This window comes from Mytilus trossulus, chromosome 2 (genome assembly GCF_036588685.1).
Source record: "Mytilus trossulus isolate FHL-02 chromosome 2, PNRI_Mtr1.1.1.hap1, whole genome shotgun sequence".
Lineage (NCBI taxonomy): Eukaryota > Metazoa > Mollusca > Bivalvia > Mytilida > Mytilidae > Mytilus > Mytilus trossulus.
The window spans coordinates 40186729-40212591 of NC_086374.1; the positions used below are offsets into that span (position 1 = coordinate 40186729).

At 31.7% G+C, this 25863-nt stretch overlaps 2 protein-coding genes across 3 annotated transcripts; one reads left to right on the forward strand and one right to left on the reverse strand.

Moving 5' to 3' along the window:
- The first annotated feature begins 6967 nt into the window (after positions 1-6967).
- LOC134705124 (uncharacterized) lies at positions 6968-11436 on the forward strand. The gene is made up of 5 exons (XM_063563880.1): positions 6968-7068; positions 8571-8611; positions 9777-9895; positions 10536-10703; positions 11239-11436. The coding sequence occupies exons 1-5, from the start codon at positions 7060-7062 to the stop codon at positions 11346-11348; spliced, it is 447 nt and encodes a 148-aa protein (XP_063419950.1). The 5' UTR covers positions 6968-7059; the 3' UTR covers positions 11349-11436.
- A 2243-nt stretch (positions 11437-13679) lies between these two features.
- Positions 13680-25863, reverse strand: LOC134705125 (insoluble matrix shell protein 5-like). 2 transcript variants are annotated; one of them, XM_063563881.1, is made up of 10 exons: positions 25783-25863; positions 24551-24597; positions 23410-23525; positions 21586-21750; positions 21174-21220; positions 20163-20274; positions 19335-19502; positions 18504-18538; positions 17915-17969; positions 13680-13743 (listed from the first exon to the last, which is right to left on the reverse strand). In XM_063563881.1, exons 1-9 carry the CDS (start codon positions 25783-25785, stop codon positions 17934-17936), a joined length of 729 nt encoding a protein of 242 aa, XP_063419951.1. In that variant the 5' UTR covers positions 25786-25863; the 3' UTR covers positions 13680-13743; positions 17915-17933. The 2 variants fall into 2 exon arrangements, with proteins under 2 accessions (XP_063419951.1, XP_063419952.1); XM_063563882.1 differs by lacking the exon at positions 13680-13743 and adding an exon at positions 16741-16800 and having other exon boundaries at positions 25783-25850.

Below are 25863 nucleotides of genomic sequence, written 5' to 3' on the forward strand. Positions count from 1 at the left end.
TATCGTTTCAGACTTTTTGACTGTCTTTTGTTGTTGATAATCTTCTTTTTCTGTAAAACTTTGTCCATTCTTTCACTTTTGTGTAAATGTGTTTCAATTTGTCGCATGAAACTAAATATGTCATAATCTCGCGGATTATAAGTTGTGACCAACGGCATATTTTTTTTAAATTGTCGGATGATTCTTCGGTAGTTTTGGATCGCCGTGATTCTGTAGCAATTGGTCCTTTTGTCAGTGCCTTTTGAATTCCGTAAGTTATTACTTGTTCCGGGTAGTGTTGCTTCTATAAATACGCTTTTAATTCTTCCAGCCTTTTATTGCGTAATATGTCTGTACTTGTAATAGTGATTATTTTTGACGCTAGATTAAAAGGTATATTTAATTTTACATGTTTTGGATGATTTGAGTAAAAATTTAAACACATATGTGTATCAATGTCTTTCAAGAAGATATCTGTGACAATTTCATTGTCTTCCGTTATAATTACCAAAATATCCAAAAAACGGCATTTCCCTAACATTTCTGTTAATAGTGAAACGAATATATGGATTTTAAGAATTTAAATCAGAATGAAAATCTTAGACAGATATATCCGAATTCCAAATTATAAAACAATCGTCAAGAAATCGTTTCCAGTTTTGACGTATGTAAATGGCAAATTCATTTCCGTACTTGTGGCTCATTTTTTCTCATAATAATTGTTCCAAATATCCAAGTACCAAAGTTGCATATGAAGGCGCCATTTTAGTACCCATAGCTGTTCCTTATTTCTGATGATAGTATGTTCCGTTAAAGTAAAAAATATTTCTTTCAAGTATAAGTTTCAAAGATGCAAGGATAAATTCTTTTGTTAATCTGTTTTCAATGACGTTTTCCGTAGTTTCCAACCAATACTGTAATTCCTAAATCATGAGGGATATTTTTGTATAGGCTGACAATATCAAAAGTAATGAGTTCTGAATTCGGGTTTACAGTTTTTGGTAGATGATTTAAAAATTCCAAATCGTCTCGTATAAAACTTGGAACTTCACGACATAAAGGTTTAAGCACAATGTCTATAAAATGGCTTAAATTCTGTGTTACGCTGTTGGTCGAAATTTTAAATCATTTGGTGTTAAAAATTCGATGTATTCACTTGTTTGTTCTGATATCGCATTTGAAATTTCCTCACTTTTGTGAATTTTTGGTAAACCATAGAAATAGCTTTCCGAAAATTTAGAATTTGAAATGTAATCTATCTCTTCTTCAAACAATTCCGTTTTATGTTTCTTTAGTAATTTTTTAATCATTTATATACTTTATATATAATGTATATATATATATCAAGTAGTATTGTATATTTAAAAACGAATACTAAAAATCTAGCGTTGCGTTAATGAGTATAAAGTCAAGGATTACAATTATCCTTACATCAAATTCTCAAACACCGTTCTAATATTTGGTTTGGAAAAAATCGAGATAACGCATGTTAATATTTATGTTGTGAAGTTAATAGTGCACACACATTTAGATAGATCCATGTAACGGTATTGATAACAAGAAAAAGAAGTTACCACAGAGGCAATTAAGTTAGAAGGACAATACTAACAGGCTTCAATATGGCAAAAAAGAACAAAACACAAAAATATAAAAACATCACACATAAAAACAAATTAAAGATTTAGCAACACGAATACCATCAACCAGATTAAACTTGTTTGGCCGTCGATCAACGCGGTACGTATGATATATCAATACAAAGGGTCCGTCTGTAAGTGGTTTTTATACAGGTTTATATCAGTTATATCTCAAAAAGTTTGAACATCAGTGCCAAAACTATTTGTAAAGGAGGCATACCCCTTGGAAACAAAAATTGAAAGCACCCTCTTGTCTCCTTTTTTGTAGGATTACATGAATGTTTATATGACCGGTGTTTAAGTTGAGTTCCAATATCAGCGCTGATAAATAATGCTAAAAGGAGTTATGTCCCTTCAAATGAAAACTGCATACTGAACAATTCTTGTCAGATGTTTAGGAAGTTTATATCGGAATTTTCAAACACTGGTTCGAAAATCAGCGCCGCTCAAATATTTTTAAGAGTTCATGGGAAATATATATTCGTAACAATATTTTGTATAAAGTGCATCGAAAGCCATCTCCACCCCTACATTTCTTGTAAGGTAGTATTGCAATGTACATATATTAATATACAATGTATTGTTAATTTATAAAATTGATATCAACGGCTTATATCAGCATGGTCTAGGAAGAGAGCAGACTTTTTTTTACACTGGGAGTTATGTCCCCTAGAAATAGAAAATACATTAAAAAAAACATTGTTAGTTTTATTTTTGGTGTATTTTTTGTTTGTCGATCTGATGATGAGTCTAACCTTTTCAGCTATTTTTGTAGTTTGTTCTTATGTTGTCCTGTTACATCATTGCCATGGATAAGGGGAGGGTTTGGGGCTCCTCATACGTTCAACCCCTTCACATTCTTCAGATGCCTTTTCCAAGACACGCAACTGCAATTCAGTACATTTTGTTGGTTGCTGCCAGTCATAGTTATTTGTTGCTTTTATTGTTTATTTGGTTTTTTTTTGTGTTTTTGTTTCAGGTATTTTGAATTGTCATGACGGGCCCTTTTTTAGCTAACTAGTGGGTTGGGTTTTGCTCATTGTTGAATACCGTGAGATGACTATTTGTTGTTTTCATATCAACGTACTTTTGTATATTGTGGTTGACAATCGTAACACAATTCCTTATCTTTATATAAATAAAACCATGTAAAGTCTAACTGTGAAAAGTTGAAGTATGAATGATTTAACGGTTAATACTCCTTATCTCCAATTCTTTGTTAAATATCATACATTGACATCTAAATAGAATGTTGTTTGTTTGCGTTGACGTATGTACAGTTATCTCTGTATCAAGATGTTTTATGATTATTTAAAAACCTATTTTCATTAGTTTCCCATATTACCATAAACTTCTGAAATACATCGTCAAAAATCGAAGTTTTAAAGTTTTTTATTGATAAATTTTTAAATTACAAAAAAAAAGTTTAGTTGTAAATATACTTTGTTTATTTGTAATTTTTCTATATAAACGAAAAAAGTTCAAAACTCGAGCTTTTAACGGTTAAATTTTAATGAGTTTATTTAAAACAAAATTGTTTTGTTTTGTTTTGGTCAAACATTATTAAAGTCGAAAACAAGGTTTAATGACCAAACTTATTAATTAGTCATTCTATATTGCAGATTTCAAAAAAGATCTAATTTATTAGGGATCATCAATAAAGGAATGTGTTTATCGTTTAAGATTATAAAGGACTGTTTCTAATTTCATTGTATGTTCTCAAAATAAAAACAATGTCACGTCATTGGTTGGGTTTCCATTGCTTAAATCACAACGTTTTTTAAGTACATGTACACTTTGAAAATATCACATTGAGTGCCAAGATCTAAACTAGTAATTTATGTTGATCTACATATGAATTTCTCACTTTCCCGTTAATTATTTCCGCGTTTTTTGTTTATTTGCAGTTGATATGTTCATCTTTCTAGAAATCAAATTCGAAAGTTATTTGCATTATAGTCCGTTGGCCTTTAGTGCTGTCTTTATTGATGTTTCATTGGCAACCATACCACATGACATTCAAATAACGATTAACACCCTATCAACTGTTTGACGTCAACTCGATGGTGATAATTCTATGTCGTAAATACATGTAGTTAAAAGCAAAATCAGTTAATTTAGACAATTGAAAGTGCCTTCAGTTCAGCCTATTTGGATAGGTGTTGTATAATCATGAAAATGGTCATCTGTTTAGTATTTAAAACGAGGTTAACTATCTTGACCTCTAGGCATCTCAAGATTTGTGCTGTGTCTACATTGATCTATGCCAACATTCTAATCCTACACTATAACTTCAAATGGAATCTAAAAAAGTTAAGCTGAAAATTGTTTCAAAAGGTCCAAAAGTAAATTGTTACAAGCAATATTTATAATATAGTTGCCTAATTTTGTAGTCACTGCCTTGTTGTGCACAAATGGAGTTGTGTGCTAAACGTCAATGAAACAGCAATGGAACGAGAAAAAAAAATCAAACTTGAATTCTTTTTTGTAAAAAAATATCATAGAAAATGAATTCAGGTTAGTGAAATAGAGACAAAAGTAATTATTCTGTAAAATAGAAGTATGTGGACCTTTGTAGGTTGTTGTTCTGTGTGAGCCCAGGCTCCGTGTTGAAGGCCGTACATTGACCTATAATGGTTTACTTTTTTCAAATTGTTATTTGGATGGCGAGTTGTCTCATTGGCATCTTCCTATATCTATTTGTATGTTCATTTATTTTATTCAATAGCATCCGTTTTCATCTAGCCTGTAGTATAAGAGAAAAATGAGTTTCTCATAGTTAAACGTTTTAATAACGATGTATAAGGAAACATTATGCTATAATCATGGGAAAAGATTATTTTTTGTGAGTGAATTGGCCTATTTATTGCTGTTAGTTTCACGTATCTCTAAAATTAACCATGGAATGGATTTTCTTAAACTTGTAGAGCCTCACTGTGAAACAAAGAACAGCCATTACGTTTTTATGCAGTGATTTTTTTGTAATGGATGGATACCCCATATCATTTGGTTTTCTATCATGAGTATTCAGCACAGTAGATTCGAATTTATTGTTAAATGATTATTTGATAACGAATTTAGGTGTTCTTTGTTTGAATTGATAACTTGGCTGAATCACAAATGTTTTGCAACTGCTGCTTCTCAATTAAAGACAACAGAGTGTTGGTAACCTGTCAAAATATTATATACTCCGGAGTCGCAAAAGAAGATAACATTTCAGGGACTTAATTTTCTGCTCTCCCTTGACACCATTTGCGAGTATGGTCTTGAGGAAACGATGACAGTCCGTCGGAAGGGGACTATACATGGCTGACCCGTGTAAGAGAGAGCCATATCTCTTGCACGTTTAAGACACCCTTGTAGATTTCGAAAAAGAGCAGGCTAATGCCGCTACAAGGCAGCACTCGCACCCGCAAAGTGGAAAGGGAGTAATGTAAGTTGCAAAACTTGTTTCACAATCCACTATTATAAAATAAATATGTTTAAATTAAGATAACATGAAGATAATCAATTCTAGTCATGTTTACGCTAGCTGGGCTGTTCTTCCGGATGTTAGCCAAATAAAGTTCTGCTTTAATATTGGTATGTAATTACTAAGTTCTTTTCTATGAAATAAGATCTTTCTAAACGGCGCTTAGCAGTGGTACAACACTTAAAGAGCGACTTGGTCAAGGGTGATATAGGCACTTTGCAGTACAATAACAACTGTTATTAACTTTTATACAATTCCGTATGTAATATGCTGCATCAAATTATTCTTCATTACAGTTTTTGAGCCTCAAATCTTAAAAGGAAGTTCGATTACTTTACCGATCACTCTGTTTTTTTCATTTAAATTTATTGTAATACAAAATGTATAAGCAAATGTAAATATTTCAATGGTGTGCTTTGAAAATATCAAAATATGTTAGATACAGCACATAAAAATATTCTTCCAGACTCCCAATCTAACATTATTTAACATGTTCCCTTGAAACTTCTTTGTTGAACCAGTCTTCTATACCTGAACTATCATAGTACTTTGCTTTACACCAGGTAGATATATCCGAGTAAACTATCTAATTTGCTGTGTTTCAAAGACTTGTCTAGATATTTTTCATCAGTAGTCACAAACAGAGAATAATAATAATAAAAAAAGTGTAATACAAAAATGTATAAAAAGATCAGAAGCAGTATTAGGGGGTCTACAATAAGTACAGAAAACAGTAAATTTCGAACAAGAATAAGGTCATGTTGGAAGGGTCTACATGGAATAAAAAAAAACGAAATAAAGTCATGATGGAGAAATCTACATGGAATAAGTAAAACCGTAATGTGCCATACTGGAGTGGTCTAAATACAATAAATAAAACCGATTAAGTTAATATTGGAGGGGTCGACATGGAATGCATAAAACCTTGTAGTGTAATTTTAGTGGGATCTACATGGAAAGGATAAAACCGAATAAGGTTACGTTGAAGCATTCTACAAAGAATTATAGATAAAACCGTATAAATTGTTTTTCCCCAAGTTTTAAAAAAGATTTGTAAAAGAAACTATCAGAAAGGAGCAGTTTCAGTTAGACCCCTTTTTTGGCCCCAAAATATAGCAGTTTAACAAAATTGTTTAAACGTAAACTTTAAGTTATTTTTTGGAAAGTATGATGCCTCTGCTACATAAATATGGGCTGTTTTTTGGCATTACAATGCACATATATATATCGGGTACTTGCATTATTAAGCCATGCTAAATTACTGAAATCTTCTGCATTTTAGTTAAATTTTAGATGGTATCCGTCTTAAACGGAAGTGGCCGCATTCGTGTTTATTCTTGATATTGAAATGCAAGTTGTGTTTAATGATAATACATAACATATACAAAGGCTGAGGATAAACACGGGTGCGGCCACTTTTGTTTTTGACAGAAAAACATCTGAAAAATGACAGTTTTTAGCATATTTGACAGATTTCTCATATTTAAGCTAAAATCGGAGCGTTTTTAAAGAGTGAATCAGTTAAAGTTTTTTTACAAAAAATAATTGAATCGATTAAAATAGACATTTAAGTGTTTAAAAAGTGTCCAAAATCATTCGTCATGTAAACTTGAAATTTGAGGCCAAAACCGGCCCTTACCGGACCTACTCCTTTTCAACTTTCTAAGCTATTAAAATAAACTTTCACGAAATACTAGTAACTATGAAAACTTCGGACGGGTTTCTATACCTAGGACAGGCACGTAAACACATTGTGGTGTTTAACTAGATTTTAAAGATTTCAAATAATGCCTTTTAATCCCGATCAAGTATTTGAAGAAGTTTATCTGACACACATGCATATAAAGCAGTTCTAGTGAGTTCTATGACTATGTTCATGTGAACTGTAAGATAACAGTTGGCACTGATAATTCAAATCAGTACTTAAGACGTACACTCTACAGCCTTGTTCTCTTATCGTAACCAGACAACATGAAAAAGGCAAGTCTGATTTTCTTCTCATATCAAATATATTCATATAAGACTGTCATTCCAACGTTCACTGTTCTGTTTAAAGCAAAATAAGTACTATCACGAATTGTACTTGAATTCATATAAGTATGTACTACGTTGAAAATTGAACGCATTAGTAAAAAGATTAGTCATCTTATACAGAGCTGAACGCCCCAAACCTACATCGTAGCTAATCTTTCGTCTTTTTCATGACTTACACTATTACTTGGTGTCCACCTTAAAATTAAAACAACCTAGTATAATACATTGTACATATTGTAAAGAAACTTACAAAACTATGATTTATTAATAACAGTATTTCAATGATAATGTAGAACCTCGAATGGAACATTCAGAGGAATGGTTCTTCTCCTTCCATCAAATATTACCCCATCCGGAAGATTATACAGCGGTTAGCGTCCCAAGTACTTAGTATATGTTTTTGAATGTTTGTTCGTGAATTTTTGAGTCATCCATTGTACATGGCAGATTTGAATAGTGTTTAAACCGAATTTTAAAGGTCACAGCGTGCGACAAAACACTCCATCATAGTCAATAACATAAAAACAAGACGCATTTTCCATTTTTAGAACGGTACTTGAAGATATTTTTAAAGGAATAAATGTCAAAAACAATTTGATGGCGCCTACAACGTCAATCGCCCACTCACTTTACTTTATTTTGATAATAATAAAATTTGTCTGATTTTATTTGTTAGTACGTGAACTTTTGTCAGCCCTGTAGTGCAAGCCGCTTTATTATTTATTCCATTTTCAAGGTATATTTATAGTAGAACCTAATTTACTTTAGCAGTAACTGATCTACAGGCGCATGCAAAATACATATACATTATAATAACAAATGACAGAAATTAAAAATGATAAGATATGTTATCGTGTTTATTTAAAAAAGAATATCTTATAAATTTATCTCATTTTTTTGTATTCTTAATATATCTTATAAACTGTACAAGGTATCACATAAAATACTTTTAAAAGATATCTTATAAACTATGCAAAGTATCACAAAAAATACTTGTTTTAAAGATATCTTTGTTAAGATATCATATAAACTTAATAAGATATATGATTTGGTTTACGTAACATATTTCAAAGTTAATAAGATATCTTATAAATTAAAATATCTTTAAAATATACTAACTAATTTATTTAAGTATAATGCTATATAACGTATTATAAGGAATACAAGAATGTTTATATACGTTATAGGATATCATATACACAGACTACTTAATACTAAGATATCTTGAAACTGAATGAATATATTAAAAAGGCTTCTCATAATCCGTGCATAAAATTATTCAAAATTCCTATGTGTGCTATCCTGGCAGTATTATTGTAAATAGTGCATATATTCATGTATTTATGTCTGTATGTGTTGAAGTAGTTAAGTGTCTGGATATACGATTTTAATTATTTTTGATTACTTATGAAAATGTCAGTTCATTTAAAAATATATATATTTTTCAGATTTTTGGCGTAATAACTCTACTGACATTTCTCGCAGGAATGTAAGTTATAGATAAGAGATGTGGTGTTTTAAGTAAAAACAAGAATAGTTGGGGGGAAATATAAAAGAAGAAATAAAGTCAGTAATGTAAAAAGAATAGGACTTAAAAAATATAAGAACTTCATTTAGTATAAACACGACAAGACCAACTAAATCCTCAAACTTTATGCAGAAACTCATAAATTGAACCATTTGAAAACAGATATAGGAAGATGTGGTGTGAGTGCCAACGAGACAACTCTCCATCCAAATAACAATTTATAAAAGTAAACAATTATAGTTCAATGTACGGTCTTCAACACGGAGCCTTGGCTCACACCGAACAGCAAGCTATAAAGGAACCCAAAATTACTAGTGTAAAACCATTCAAACGGGGAAAAAACGGTCTAAAACCCTTACAAAACATAACCCCAAAATATGATTCCAACCAAGCGTAGCATTCACAAATAAGACTAAAGATAAGGTCATAATAACTTCTGAAGTAATCACAAGTCATCAACATTTTCATAGTTTCCCTCACGAATTTGTTATTTCGTAACAGCCCGTCTGAATACACAACGACAGTTGAATACTGACATGGACACCAGGCATACACTATAGTTGCATAAAGATTTGTGATTCTGAATATTTAGTCATTAATTGTAGTGTGTGTCTGTTATGCCGTGCTTTATGATTCTTTAGGTTGCACTTTGTGAATACAGCTATTTTTCAAAACACGCCTCTTTTGGGGAGATCTTGAATATTCATAGAAAATTAATTTTGTTTTCATACTGGTTCCCAGTTATGCTCTCTGTGTTCCATCTCACACAGACATAACTTGGGAATGTTACCTGTAAATAAACATACACATTGTTTACATTGAAATCTGTGGTAACGTTTCATTCGAGGTAGTTAAGAAAATTATTGTTATAGTTTAAACTCTGAGAAATTCAGAACATATAAACGTTGATAATATGCCGCACAGCCCTATATTTTGACCTTTGAAAAAAATTGTGGTACATATGAACTTTCAATTCTAGGATAAGATTTTTTTTTAAACTTCATAGTAAAAGTGGTACAGTTTTAGCCGTAAAAGGAGTTCCTATGGGAAATTACATTGTCAATATTTTCAGAAATGAAACCTATAGTGATGTTAGTAATACCTTTACAACATTTATATTTCATAGCCTTGCTGATTCTGAACCTCAGAGAGAGCAAATACTATTTGAAAAAGTGGATAAAAATTTAGACGGATATTTGACCAGGGCCGAACTTGATTCAGTGTTTCTTCTGTTTGATACAAATGGTAAGTCAGCAATTATGTTCGCTTTTCAAGGTCAACACAAATGGGGTTAGGTTCTCAAAGACTACATTTTGAAAACAATATCATGGCCATACATAAATACAAGTGGTCATATCAAATACAAGACTCATAAAATCTCTATGCGTATCGAAGCTTGAGAGTTAACGTTCGGAAGATATTGCTATATTTTGCATACAAAATAAAAAAAAAAGTTTATATTAACAAATGTGAAGGAACCTTTTTTTTTTATTTCAGAAACTTAAAATTTTTAAGCCAAGAAACATCCAAAAGACTGATACACTTGTACTTGTACTAAAAGTATGAACAAATAAGAGAGGTTGTTGATAGTGGAAACGTACGACGGATACTTACATGCACCAGTACAATTTGAACAAAATCAAAATATAAATTATAATTTGTACATTTTTGTTTGAACAAATCATAATTTGTACAAAATGACAACTTGTACACAACATATAAATATCAGTGAATCTTTTATACAAGTTGTGTTTGTTTGAATTTCTTGTTAACAGTTGCTGCGTTATAATATTTGGTGCTTCAAGGGAAGACGGATACTAATGAATCTAAATAGTTTACCCCTCATCTTTTTTTTGAATTAAGTATACACCTTATTTGATTTTAGGAGACACAAATATAACTAAGCAGGAGTTTGACACTGACTGGATATCTCTGTACAAGCTAGGAACTCAGAAAGAGGCTAACGTGTTGTTTGATAAAGCTGATGCCAATGACGACTTGATTATCGATGCAGCTGATTTGCCATTTATCTTCAAATTCTTCGATGCAAATTGTAAGTTATGCGTTTCTAATCATTAACCGATTTCAATCGATGACAATGCCATTACACAATTGTTTTTTTTTTAAGTTATATAAATTCAATGCCAACAACATCTTTTCAAAATTATAATCAAATTTGATATCAAGGTACAGCAACAGTATAACATACAAAATAGTAAAGATAGTTTGTGTATCAAGGTACGCCAATATCATATCCAAATAAATGCAATTGGTATGCATCCGTTTCACCTGAACAGAATACATCCATTCAAAAAAGCTACAGATATATGCATAGCTATACATTCTCTGACTTGATAAGTTGAGTGAAGACGACCAAATGGTTCTTAAAGAATATCTACTGGGAGTCAGTTTGTCTATGTGTCAATGTGTCACCCTTCTGGTAATATAAATTCTCTCTCTGCAAAAAAATATAGATGAGCGCTGTTATCATTTATATATGGAAACCTTTATCCTCATAATTTTATGTAAATTAGAGATGTTTTCAATACACACAATTTATTGATACCTATATGGTCAATATATTTTAGCTGACAATACAGTTAGTATTGATGAGTTTTTGACACAGTGGGGACAACTGACTCTAATGGCGTTTGGAACAGCACCAACAGTAACTGCAGACAGTACCACTACAAGTTGACAAGCTCATACTACACCAGGACTTTATTTTGATATTCCTTATAATTCATTCTACTAGTATTAATGAAAATAAAAGCTAGTGCATTAAACGACAAAGAATTATTCTTCTATATTTTTTAATAATAAAAGTGATTTTATGTGGATTATTGATGTATCAGCTTGACAGACTCGTTTAAAGCTAGATTAAATCGTATGGATTTTTGTTTAGTTTGTGAGTGAAAAGTTAAATTAACACATTTAACCCACTCTGTGATAATACGTGTTAAAGACTTATATATCTAACAATATTGATAACATTTATACTTTCATATCAAACATTTAATCAACACTTATCTAACTTTCTTTTAATGTGAAAATAAATCATTTTGGTGATGTCATGAAACCTGTTTATACAGTGATAGTACATTTTAGTTGCTTTAAACCAGTTTATACAGGTTTACGTCTAGGTTGCCATGAAATCGGATTATACAGTGTTAGTGCTGGACTTTTTAATCGACAAAATATTTGATGAGTTTGGAGGACTGACATTTAAATAGACAGTCGGTATTCAAATGGGTACTTATTGTGCACCCCTTCTCGCCGAGTTGTATTTGTACTCGTATGAAGTAGAATTCATTCAGAACCTTCTAAATGACAATAAGAAAACGTACCATGCAAAATTCTTCAATTTTATTTTCAGCTATATGAATTTTCTTTCCACTGAATAAATCATAATTTATTTAATAAGTAGTTGCATCTTTTATATCCCAGTGAAATTAATACTAATGATACTAGAAGGTCTGCTTCATGCCTTGATCTTTTCCACACTATTGACACAGATGGACAATTCACACTAAAATCTATGACAAACGGGATGATTTCAGCTTCCAAATTATCAATTTCTCATTTCTCAACAGTAACATACACTCTTCTACGTCGTATGGTGTTTACATATTATAATTGATACGTTATAGTCGTGTTTTTTCACACTATATTCATAAACAGGAGAGTGCTTCTTACACAGACACTGCTTCAGTAGAGTTATGTTAAGGAAAGAGTCAAATTGTCACTCTGTAAATCTTATGGACACCATCATGAATTGGTTTATCAATACGATGTGTCTGTTTCAATAAAATTAACGGTAGCAATTTTCTTGCACCAGATGCGCATTTCGACAATACATGTCTCTTCAGTGATGCTCGCGGCCAAAATATTTGAAATCCAAAGCTTATATAAAAGACGAAGAGCTATAATCCAAAGGTCCAAAAAGTATAGCTAAATTTCAAACTATCTTAAGACATTTCTACAACATCTTAGATTGTGGTTTAACATCTATGTCGTCTGTCTGCAAAGTATCGAACGTGACCTTTTTTCGAATATGACTGTTTTGCCGAGTGTGCATTTGCATTGCTATTTGACGTGTCTCTGTATAAATACATCCAACAATCATTTATTTAGGCAAGATGATTCTGTTATGAGTGCGTTGGACATTGTGTTATGGCTTATCGTTTGAAGTTTGAATTCTGTATTTTTGGTACATTTCGAATATGTATTATTTGTCAGTATAGTCTAGTTTATTTTATATTTTCAATGGATAAAATATTGGATATAAGTCCAAATAATTATGTCGCCATCACAACATTTATTTTAGATAGTCTTTCAGTACCGTTATTATTATAATTATTGTTTGTACTAATATTGGGACCATAATTGTATGAATTTCAAGATGATATATTCGTCACAAAAATACGACACTTTTTGTTTTGTACTGTGCTGTCTTTAATGAAAGATATATGTTGTTATTTTTCGGTTTACATGTTGTAATGACCATTATTTTATTCGTCTCTGCGTTTTTCTGTGCATATGTGTTATTGTGTTTGTCCTGTATTCCTGTCATACAGTGTTGTCATTTTAGGGATTTTTTTTACATTGCCGTATAAGTGGTGTAATTGGCTACCAATAAAACCAGGATCAACCCACCTTTTTTCTTCAATTGTAGCGAGTGAGGAATCTGGCAGTTGTTATCAAATAGTTCTTTTCTTTGTATGTTGGCGTTTGCTTTTGTGGCACTTCAGTGTTTCTTTTGTTCCGTTGTTTCCTTTGATAGTTGATGTGTTTAGATCAATTTGTAAACCGGATACGTTTTTTCCCAATCGATTTATGACTTTTGAACAGAGGTATACCCCTGTTGCCGTTATTTAACGATTTTTTGCCATGAAACCGGGTTTTACAGAGTTCACGTTTTAGTTGCCATGACACTCGCCAATAAAATGATATTTTTGATTGCCCAAAGATACCTTTACTTCGAAGCAGAATAATGTGCCCTGTTAATAGACTGATACAGAAGGTAGGGTTATGTGTTTGCAATTTTATTTTGTTGTTGGTGAAAACTTCTTCTGGATTGCATCAATATCAACCTGTAAAAAGAAACATTTAATTAAAAAAAAACGTCTCACTTTACGAATGTGCTCATTTTATAATGATACAACTCACCAAAAACAAATGAAACAAAATAATTGAAAATCAGAATTCATTAAAACCATTTTTCAAACTTGATACACCATTTTATTCTAAATTCAGATCATATTATGTGTAAAAAAAATTCTAGCAAATAGAGAGTAAATCATGTTTATTCTTTTTCTTGTACAGGAATTCAGAGAATTCATTATAAACTAGTAGGCAACCAAACATAGAACTTATTGAAAGTACCAAAAGAGAATTACTGCTAGTTCCTAGGATTGCTCTTTCTTGTATAACATTGAAATATCAAAATGATAAAAAAAATTCACAGAATTCCAAAATGTTTCATGTGACTATTTATCGGATTTGTTATTACATAAGCAACACGACTGGTGCCACATGTGGAACAGGATCTTCTTACCCTTCCGGAGCACCTGAGATCACCCCGATTTTTGGTGGGTTTTGTTTTACTTATTCCTTAGTTTTTTTAAGTTGTGTCATGTGCTCTATTGTTTGTCTGTTTGTCTTCTTTCATTTTAAGCCGGGTGTTGTCAGTTTATTTTCAATTTATGAGTTTGACTGTTCCTCTGGTAACTTTCGTTCCTCTTTTAAAAGTACATTGTACAATAAAAATATCAAAACTGATATGATACCGAGTTTGTTTTCAAGTAAATGGTTGTAAAACAATTACACATTTCATTTGGACTATACCGTCAAAAAAAGTTATTATGTGAATAGAAGGTAAACTAAATTACATAATTTTGAAAAAAAGATTGCTATTATTAACAGAATATTGAAAATAAAAAAGGGCGTCACTGTTCGTTTCTTCCTTCTATAACAAAAAAAGGAGGACTTATTCTTCTATATTTTTTACAAATAAAAGTGATTTTGAAGTGAATTATTGGTGTATTAGCTTGACAGACTCTTTAAAACTAGATTAAGTCGGATGGTTTTTTGTTTAGTTTGTGAGTGATAGGTCAAATTAACACATTCAACCCACTCTGTGATAAGACGTGTTAAAGACTTATATATCTAACAACTTTCGATAACATTTATACTTTGATATCAAACATTTAATCAACACTTATCTAACTTATTTTTCTGCGTAAATTGATAATTCTGGTGATGTCATGAAACCTGTTTATACAGTGCCAGTACATTTCGATTGCTATTTAACCAGTTTATACAGGTTTACGTTTTCGTTGCCATGAAATCGGATTATACAGTGTTAATGCTGGACTTTTTAATCGACGAAATATTTAATGAGTTTGGAGGATTGACATTTAAATAGACAGTCGGTATTCCAACGGGTTGTAGTTGTACTCGTATGAAGTAGAATTCATTCAGAACCTTCTAAATGACAATAAGAAAACGTACCATGCAAAATTCTTTAATTTTTACTTTCAGCTATATGGACTTTCTTTCCACTGAATAATTCATTATTTAATCAGTAGTTACATCTTTTATATTCCAGTGAAATTAATACTAATGATACAAGAAGGTCTGCTTCACGCCTTGATCTTTTCCATACTATTGACACAGATGAACAATTTACACCTAAATCTATGACAAACGGGATGATTTCAACTTCCAAATTATCAATTTCTCATTTCTCAATACTCTGCTACGTCGTAGGGTGTTTACCTATCCTAATTGATACGTTACAGTCGTGTGCATTTTCACACTTCATGGACTTCATAAACAACACGAACCCCTCCAAAAATTAGGGGTGATCTCAGGTGCTCCGGAAGGGAAAGCAGATCCTGCTCCACATGTGGCACCCGTCGCGTTGCTTATGCGATTACAAATCCGGTAAATAGTCTAATTAGGTATGTCACATTCATGAAAGGGAAGGGGGTTGTAATTACGACGTTAATTAAGACATTTCTACCACATCTTAGATTGTGGTTTAACATCTATTTCGTCTGTCTGCTAAGTACCGAGCGTGACCTATTTTCGAATATGACTGTTTTGCAGAGTGTGAATTTGCATTGCTATATGAAGTGTCTCTGTATAAATACATCCAACACTTATTTATTTAGCTAAGATCATTTTGTTATGGGTGCATTGGACATTGTGTTATGGCTTATCGTTTGTAGTTTGAATTCTGTATTTTTGGTACATTTCACATATGTCTTATTTGTCAGTATAGTCTAGTTTATTTTCTATTTTCAATGGATAAAATATTGGATATAAGTCCAAATAATTATGTCGCCATCACATAATTTATTTTAGATAGTCTTCCAGTAACGTAATAATTATAATAATTGTTTGGACTAGTATTGTGACAATAATTTTTTTGAATTTCAAGATGATATATTCGTCACAAAATACTACACTTTTTGTTTTGTACTGTGCTGTCTTTAATGAAAGATGTCTGTTGCTATTTTCCGGTTTACATGTTATATATCGACCATTATCTTATTCGTCTCTGCGTTTCTCTGTGCATATGTGTTCTTGTGTTTGTCCTGTATTCCTGTCATACAGTATTGTCATTTTAGGGGTATTTTTAACATTGCCATATAAGCGGGGTACTTGGGTACCCATAAAAGGAGGATCAACCTACCTTATTTTTCTTCAATTGTAGCGAGTGAGGAATCTGGCAGTTGTTATCAAATAGTTCTTTTCTTTGTATGTTGGCGTTTGCCTTTGTGGCACTTCAGTGTTTCTTTTTTTCCGTTGTTTTACATTGATAGTTGATGTGTTAACCTCAGTTTTAATTTGTAAACCGGATATATTTTCTCCCAATCGATTGATGAATTTTAAACAGAGGTATACCCCTGTTGCCGTTATTTAACGTTTTATTTGCCATGAAACCGGGTTTTACAGAGTTCACGTTTTAGTTGTTTTGACACTCGCCAATACAATGTTGTTTTTGATTGCCCAAAGATACCTTTTACTTCGAAGCAGCATAATGTGCCCTGTTAATAGACTGATACAGAAGTTAGGGTTATGTGTTTGCAATTTTATTTTGTTGTTGGTGAAAACTTCTTTTGGATTGCATCATTATCAATCTGTAAAAAGAAACATTTAATAAAAAAACGTCTTACTTTACGAATGTGCTCATTTTATAGTGATACAACTCATCAAAAACAAATGAAACAAAATAATTGAATATCAGAATTCATTAAAACCATTTTTCAAACTTGATACACCATTTTATTCTATTTTCAGATCATATAATAAATTTCTATCAAAAAGAGAGTAAATTATGTTTATTCTTTTCTTGTACAGGAATTCAGAGAATTCATGATAAACTAGTAGGCAACCAAGAATAGAACTTATTGTCAAAATGTTTCATGTGACTATTTATCGGATTTGTTATTACATAAGCAACACGGCGGGTGCCACATGTGAAGCAGGATCTGCTTACCCTTCCGGAGCACCTGCGATCCCCCCTATTTTTTGGTGGGTTTCGTTTTACTTATTCCTTCATTTTTTAAGTTGTGTCCTGTGTTCTATTGTTTGTCTATTTGTCTTCTTTCATTTTAAGCCGGGTGTTGTCAGTTTATTTTCAATTTATGAGTTTAACTGTCCCTCTGGTACATGTATCTTTCGTTCCTCTTTTAAAAGTACATTGTATAATAAAAAATATCAAAACTGATATGCTACCGAGCTTGTTTTCAAGTAAATGGTTGTAAAACAATTACATATTTTATTTGGACTATACCTTCAAAAAAGTTATTATGTGTATAGAAGGTAAACTAAATTACATAATTTTGAACAAAAAAATGCTATTATTAACAGAATATTGAAAATAAAAAAGAGCGTCACTCTACGTTTCTTCCTTCTATAACAAAAATAGGAGAAACAAAATACTGTGGATTCCTTTATAAACTAAACAATTTCTGAGTTAACGTCCCTTAATAAGCTGAATAAAACAATTGTGTTCGTTCAAAAAAAAAACATTATAGTAATTATAAGATAAAATAGCAGTAACTTGTTTATTTAAATGTATATTCCAATTCCTCATTGAAAGAGTATTCCTGCATCGATTGCATAATTATCTTGACCTATTGTGATCTGCTATTTTACATATCGAAAAAGACTGAGGACTCTCATACTGCCTCAATTCAAAACATGTATTTTTTGTAACTGTAATCCGAAAAGATCAGTTCCATTAAATACCTGGATTGCTGTCATTTCTTTAGTGTAGATTAACTGGTGGAAGAAGTAGGGACATCTGAAATACACAAAACACTCAATATTTACAAATATGTATACAATTCCCGACTTTCAAGTTCACAATGTTGAAGGCCGTACGGTGACCTATAATTGTTAATGTTTGTGTCATTTTGGTCTTTTGTGGATAGTTGTCTCATTGGCAATCATACCACATCTTCTTTTTAAATTGAATGAATGTCAAGATAAGTTTGAGATTTAAACATTGTTTATGAATAAAAGTAAGCAATGGGAAACAAAAAAACAAGACGAATTATAATGGGGTAAACTCAATATTGAAAATCGTTTTTAAAAATTGCTTTTATTTCTACGCTAAAATGAAATCAAAAAAGTTCAATATATTTCTGAAAATAAAAGTAGCTAACTTTGCTGTTTCTATTTCATTCCAGTTAGAAAATTGGTCGCAAAAACAATGAATATAATTGAAGTAAATTATAGGTGAATTCATACAAATGTTCTACAACTTTATTAACGCGCAATATAAAAAGTGTCAATACCTTAAACTGTTGTTGTAATAAAAAAAACTATAACTTACCTTAACTGTTTCGATAATATCAAGGTGGCTGTCATCTACAGAGAAAATACATTTTTAGGTAATTTTGATAATAATGTTTCAAATATTTAGTATCTTAGTAAGTTTATGCTATCCATTACATGTAGGTAAAAATAAACGAAAACTAAATACCAGCTTTCAGTAATTGCGAGTACATCTACTTCAGTGCTTTGTATCTATTGTTTTATGATAGTTGTGTTGTACCTTGTACCGATCGTGTGAGTTAGGCCAATTGTAATTGACACAACTGAGTGTTCTTATGTAGTGCATTAATACCAATATCCTAATAGGGAAAAATCCAGCGCTCATACACATGCTTAACCCCACCACATTCCGTATGTGCCTTTCCCAAGCTATGAACCTGTAGTTTAGTGGTTCTCGTTGGTTGATTTGTTGTTCGTAAACTAGTATGTTATAAATTAGACCGTTATTTGTTTTCAATTGCATTATTTCACATTTTTCATGTCGCAGCTTTTTATAGACGCCTATATGGTACAAGTTTTTCTTTTTTTTTTGTTGAAGGCGTACGGTTGCCTTTAATTGCTTGTGTCCATTTTATTTGAACCTTGGTGGGTAATTGTAGCATTTGGCAATTATATTACATCACCTTATGTTCATACGACCCTTTGAATTTTCTATTGAAATATATTGTGTCTTTATAGATATGAACTCATGTTGCAGCATTTCAGTTTAAAGTTCTTTTTTACAGTGGGTTTTCGAATACAACGCAAAAAATTAAGTGCTCTCGTCCCAACATTTCCATTTTACTAGCTCTATCGATGTTGACTGGTGAATAACTCATTATATACTCACGGTTAGTGTCGTAAACGTTAAACCAATGGCTCATATCTGGACTGGATAAAAATCCATCGTGATTGTTGTCTAGTTTATCGAATAGAACGTCAGAGTCTTTTACAGTGTCGGCAAACCCATTTGCCTTCCAAGCCGTCTCGATCTCAGATTTACTCACTTTACCATCATCTTAAATAAGTGAAATACAAATGAGGATTGCCTATGCATAAGTTCCGTAGTTTAAAACTTAATAACACTGAATTAAATTAAAATTATGCCCGAGGGTATCACCAGCCCGGTTGTCAGCACTTCGGTGTTGACATGATTATCCATTATATGGTAATTTTCATAAATTTACTGTTTACAAGAGTATTGATTATTCGAAATACCAAGGATTTTCGGATCCTAGTCATAGATAACCTTAAACATATTTGCCACTTTTTTTTGGAATTTTGGGTCATTATGCTCTTCACATTTGTACTTCTTTTGCTTTCTATCTATTTTGATCTGCGCATCAGCGATTAGTCTTATGTAGACGTCTGGAGTATTAAGTTATACGCCTGGTACCTTTGATAACTACTTATGATTAAAAGTTCATTCTTAGTAAGATGAATTACTTATATGGATCTAAATAATATGTCTAGTGTATATTGTTTTCTTTTCCTGCATATCATTTCTTATCGCTGTGTTGGTTTGTGAAGCAATACTTCAAATCAAAGCATAAAAAAGTTAAAGGGTAATAAAATAAACAATAAGTCGATTTCTTCTAGGATTATATTTTAAATGAACACTTCATTGCACATATTTCCATTAATCGACATATTCATTAAGGACAACAACTCAACTTACGATCTGCATCGAATGATATGAAAAAGTTATTGTATTCTGTCTTATTGAGGAGGTTGTTTTTATTCAAGTCAGACCTCACAAACAACACTGTGAATGGTGTTTCTCTTATTATCTGGAAAATATTGCATTACAGGGCAATAAAATAAAAATGCAATAAATTGTATAAGAAAAAAATTGTTCCTTATACAAAACTAAAATTGTGTTTTCGATTGATTAGCTTTTATCTGTGTAAGGTGGAGACCAACCTAAATAAACAGGCCAACAATATTACACTTTGCTCGACGAAATTCCTCCTTGTTTCGTATAAACATATATTTACATTCACAATCAAGTAAATCCTTTGATGAAACTAGTTGAAACTAGTTGAAAGCATTTGAACTTCGACCTAATGACAAAATGTTTATGTAAATTATACTGAAGTAGCCTTTCAATAGCCTTTCAATACCGTCATTGTCATAATAGTTGTTTTGACTAGTATTATGAAAATAATTATTGTTTGGACTAGTATTATAAAAATAATTGTATAAAATTCAAGATTACATATTCGTTACAAAATTCGCCACTGTTTGCGTTATCCTATGCTGTCTGTCGTTGATGGAAGATGTTCGTTGTTGTTCTGCAGTTTGCCTGTTGTGTTATTTGTATGCGTGTTTCTCTGTTATAAGTGTTCTTGAGTGTGTTTGTACTGTATTTTTATCACGTAGTGTTGTCCTTTTAGCGATATTTTTTTAACATGGTCATATAAGCGGGAGTTTTGGCTAGTCATAAACCAGATTCAAACAACCATTGATTTCAAAATGTCTATACCAATGCAGGAATATTGTAGTTGTTCTCAAACAGTTTCTATGGATGTTGGCGTATTTGTTGCATTTCAGTGTCCTGTTGTTTCTTTGTTTTCCATTTATAGTTTATGTGTTTCCCTCGGTTTTAGTTTGTAATCCGAATTCGTTTCTTTCGATCGACAAATGACTTTTAAACAGCGATATACTACTGTTGGTTTTATTTACTTACACCCATCCACTTTTCACCAAATTCTTTGGCAGTCACATTACCATTACCTATAAAAATCAAGATTCTGATAGTGAATCTATTTTAATATCTCCTTTAAATAAGCCTTTACAAATTATGTAGACAGACAATGAAAAGTTATTCAAATTTATGGGTATCAGTAAAGTTAAGCCCTCAAAAAAATGTTTTACATGTTTATGTTGACCCCTGGACACAATTGCTACATTTTATGTTTGGTCGACAATTCACAAGAATCACAACTATATTATGTGTACTCGATGTGTTCACATTATATTTTTATATACTTTAAAACTTCATTAAAATTAAAAGTTTGACGATTCTACTATTATATGACTACATGATGACTGGTATCGTATTTCGTACTTGATAAAGGAGCTATAGACTCTAAGTTTACCATCAAGATCAAAAACATGGTGCAGTGGTGCTAAATCTTTAGAGTTAATAATTCCATCGTCATTGAGATCTGCCAGATAGAAATATGCTTCCGAATGCTCTTTTGACTGGTGTGTCAGTAACTGCCAGAAACTCACAAACTCCTGCTTTGTCACTGTGCCATCGTCTGCAAAGGAGATATAGTAGATCACTAAGGGGTAATCAAAAATTGTAAGTCGAATCAAATATGCAACATCATGGCCAAACCAAAACACTATCCATTCTATATTTTACCTTGAAATTTGTTATTGATTTTAATAATCTACTATTTATTAATTCATTCTTAATGTATTTGTTTGAACCTGACAATTTTATCAAATTGTAATCCTTCTTATGATACAATGATTTGCTTGTTGATTACTTCATATGCTTGTCAAAACTTAAATGTTCTACCGAATGCATGTACTCATTCCTATAACATCTATGTAGCAATGTGTATACTGTATTCAGTGCATCTTTTGTTTCCTTGCAACTAGAAGATGATTTAATTCTGATTTCGTCTAGGATTATAATGTATATAAGACATTTCTAAATCACATTTTATGCAACAGCAGTTTACCAAAGTCCGAATGTCATAAATCGATCATAAATACAAATCAAGGTACTGCACAAGAATGACATCGCATAGCAAACACGGATGCATCAGGGTTATCAGCCTTTCGTTTTTTAATGCCGGAGTGAAGGGTGATCGACACCAAACGATGAAAATTTGACAAGTTCCTTCTAAATGTGAAATAATGATTTAAACAAAACGAACTCCGAGAAAAATTCAAAACGCAAAACCCTATTTAATTTGCGAAATCAAAAGCTGAAATACATACAACGAATGGATAATAGCTGTCATATTCCTGATTTGGTACAGGCATTTCTGATGTAGCAAATGGTAGATCAAACCTATTTGATAGCTAGCTACATCCCTCACGTGTTTGACAGTCGCATACAATTCCATTATACTGACATCAAAAGAGGAAAGAAAGATACCAGAGGGATAGTCAAACTCATAGATAGAAAAATAAACTGACAACGCAAGGGCAAAAAATAAAAAGACAAACAAACAAATAATAGTACAGAAGATAAAACATAGAAAACTAACGATTAAGCAACCCGAACTCCACCAAAAACTGGGGATGGTATCAGGTGCACCGGAAGAGTAAGAAGATCCTGCTCCACATGTGGCACCCGTCGTGTTGCTTATGTTACTACAAATCCGGTAAAAAGTCTAATTCGGTAGGTCACAATCGTGAAAAGGGAAGGGTAATTAAGTAACGACATAAGGAACATATCCGATACCATCTGTGAAACTGCAATTCCATGACAGTCAACCAACTCGTGATGGCGTGCGTAAAATTTACGAAGGGATGATTTCAACTTCACCATTTGGAACTCTTAGTTTAATAGTTTCCCTGTGAGCAGCAATCATCTATCAAGGACATCATGATAAGAAAAACAAGCCCGGAAATATCGTATCAAGCAACGTGTTAACAAAACAAGCAATCATGATACTAGTATATTAAATGTTAAAAAGGAGTGCAGCAGTCAACATTGTTTTATAATCTTGTTTAATTTAAATACAAACAAATATGTTAACAAAGTAAAACAAACAGACATAGAAGCAAAAACACTCGTCATCAGAGATTGATGTACGGTCTGACCCAAAGTAGTGTAGGAAAAATTGAGAATGGAAATGAGAATGTAGGCTATTTGTAGACTAGGCATTGAGTCACAACTTTTACGGGGCAAACCTCCTTAAACATGTGAATTATTTAAAAAAGTTTAAAAAACTTACGGTTGACATCGAATCCTTGGTAAACACCATCTAATTCTGGTATGGTTATAATACCGTTGGCATCTCTGTCTGCCTTTAAGTACAGTACATTGATTACGCCGTATAAATCTAAGACGCTGCAAACAAATTTAAAAAAACGTTAAGAGGTAATGATTGAATAAGTATATTTTATATTTTGAAAAGATACCGTTCTCTTTTTATAAACGTTTAGCTCTCATGCTTCAATCAAACGTTTCACTGAACGTATTTATAGGGTTTAGCAAATGCCTATATTGTTGACAATTTTATTCAAGCAAAAACATACATACTATTCGAATTTGAGAAGAAATTAGAAACAGCTCCCGCAATTTGCATTCGCCTCCTTGCTAGTTAACCTATCAATGAAGAGTTTTATGAACATGTCATTTTAGTAATAATGTACTCAACCTCCAGTTTTTCAATGCTACTGATGATTTGTATATTTTCGTTAATTCATTCTTTTACTTTATATTAATCGAGTATACTACTATTTTGAAGTTGTAATTTCTTGGGGGTGTCTGCCATCCTTTTCAGTCGTTTTGTTTTTTAATATTCTTTGACACAGATGATCCGCAAGAGTCAATAGATGTTTAATATCGAGTCTAAATATTCATGTATTTCTGCTGTATTGTTGGTCTTTAAATGGGAAAGACATATTAAAGGTTATTCATCCTCTCTTCTATTTCTGATACATTTGAACGTATTATTTGAATATGACATGGATAGTATTGATTTAAATAAATTCATCATAGATAACAGGATTAATTGTTCTATTTACGCCAGACTCGCGTTTACATAGACTTTCTTCTGAATGTAACAAAATCGTCAGTATAATCTTCTATTGATTATTGTGTTCCCGTACTCTAATTCACCTACAGTTTTACTGTATACAGTGAACTACTAGTCAGACTCGCGTCAGAAATTTGACAATTTTACAGCGCAAATGCGTAGGGAAAATCTGGGCAGATTGAACAAGTAAAAGAAAGTGAAAGGAAGGTAGTAGATCATGATAGAAAAAAATATTTAATATACCAAAGTATTTAACTATTGAATATAAGATTAAATCTTATGTATTAGTAATATAGTTCCCTTGTCATTATGATAACCAAAAGTCGTTACTTACCTAGAGGCGCATGTTATTGCAAAGAAACACACCAACAACAGAGATTTCTGAAAAATAAATCGATTATATTATCAGGTTTTCAAACAAAACCAAAGACATAAGAGATGAGCATCCGAAAATCATATGTCGAATCATAAAACTTTTTCTGAATAGAGTTTAACAGGTTTAGCCATCTTTTGACCAGCATTTGTTTTACGAAACAATTGTTTCCATAAGGGGAACAATATAACGAAATACTAATTTGAAGTGATGAACAATCAAAAAGGTGTATTTATTCACATTGCTTTTTATGACGTGAATTATACGTGTCTTATATCTATCGCTAGGTCTTTGATATTACTGTCTGACTAAAGGTCTTTGAGGTTCTATCTACCCAGAAGACAGTGGTGCTTTAGTTTTGGTATGATTCGAATAACACATTTTGATACTATTTATTCTGTTTAAACTATGTCATGTTCTTCCGGTTAAAATTGGTTTCTATTGACTTTCTTAACATTTGAGTTAGGATTCTGGTGAAGATTATTTTCCCTAAAAGGGTATTATCCTTTTGAATAATAATTTAGATAACACATTAAACAATTAATCAAATGTTAAACACGTGTTAAAGTTCAGAAATTATGTTTCCTGTATATTTGACCTTTAAAAACCGATATGGCTGAGTTTTGCCAGAAAGTTTAATTCTACCTTTTTTTTAATCTTAATTTTTTTGGTGGAATATATGACGGAATATTTTAAAAAGTGATAAAAAATCTACTTTAACCGATTTTTTTAGTAAAGACCACAGATTCAATGGAACTTTGAAGGCATATTTATAAATGTTAAGTCTTTTTAGTGGTTTTGTGTTTTTCTTTAATGCAGTTTATAACCATGACAGATATAAGTGCGAACTAGAACACATCTGCCGTTATTCTAAACGAAGTTTCATAGATAATTAAAGTTTAAAGAAAAACTATATATTGGAATGATAATAATCTGCGAGCGGGATTGATAAAAATCTTCGGGCGGGAATAATAGTAATTTGCGGGCGGGAATTTGAAGTGCGCCGAACAATTATTTTTAACGCATTTCTAATGGGAAAAATAATAATAATCGGGGGGTTCACTGTGGCTTTCCCTATTATTGTATTATGTGTATAGAAAATCTGCATCAAGTGTCGGGGAAAGTGCAGTATAGATTAATTTTTAAAATCAAGTAATATTCAGACCTGCGCTATAGATCTTATAAAATCTTACCATATTGCTGCGTTCAGATATTCAGGAAAATAATTTTAAGATTACCTCATATAAAGACAAAGGTCATAGTCAACAGTACCT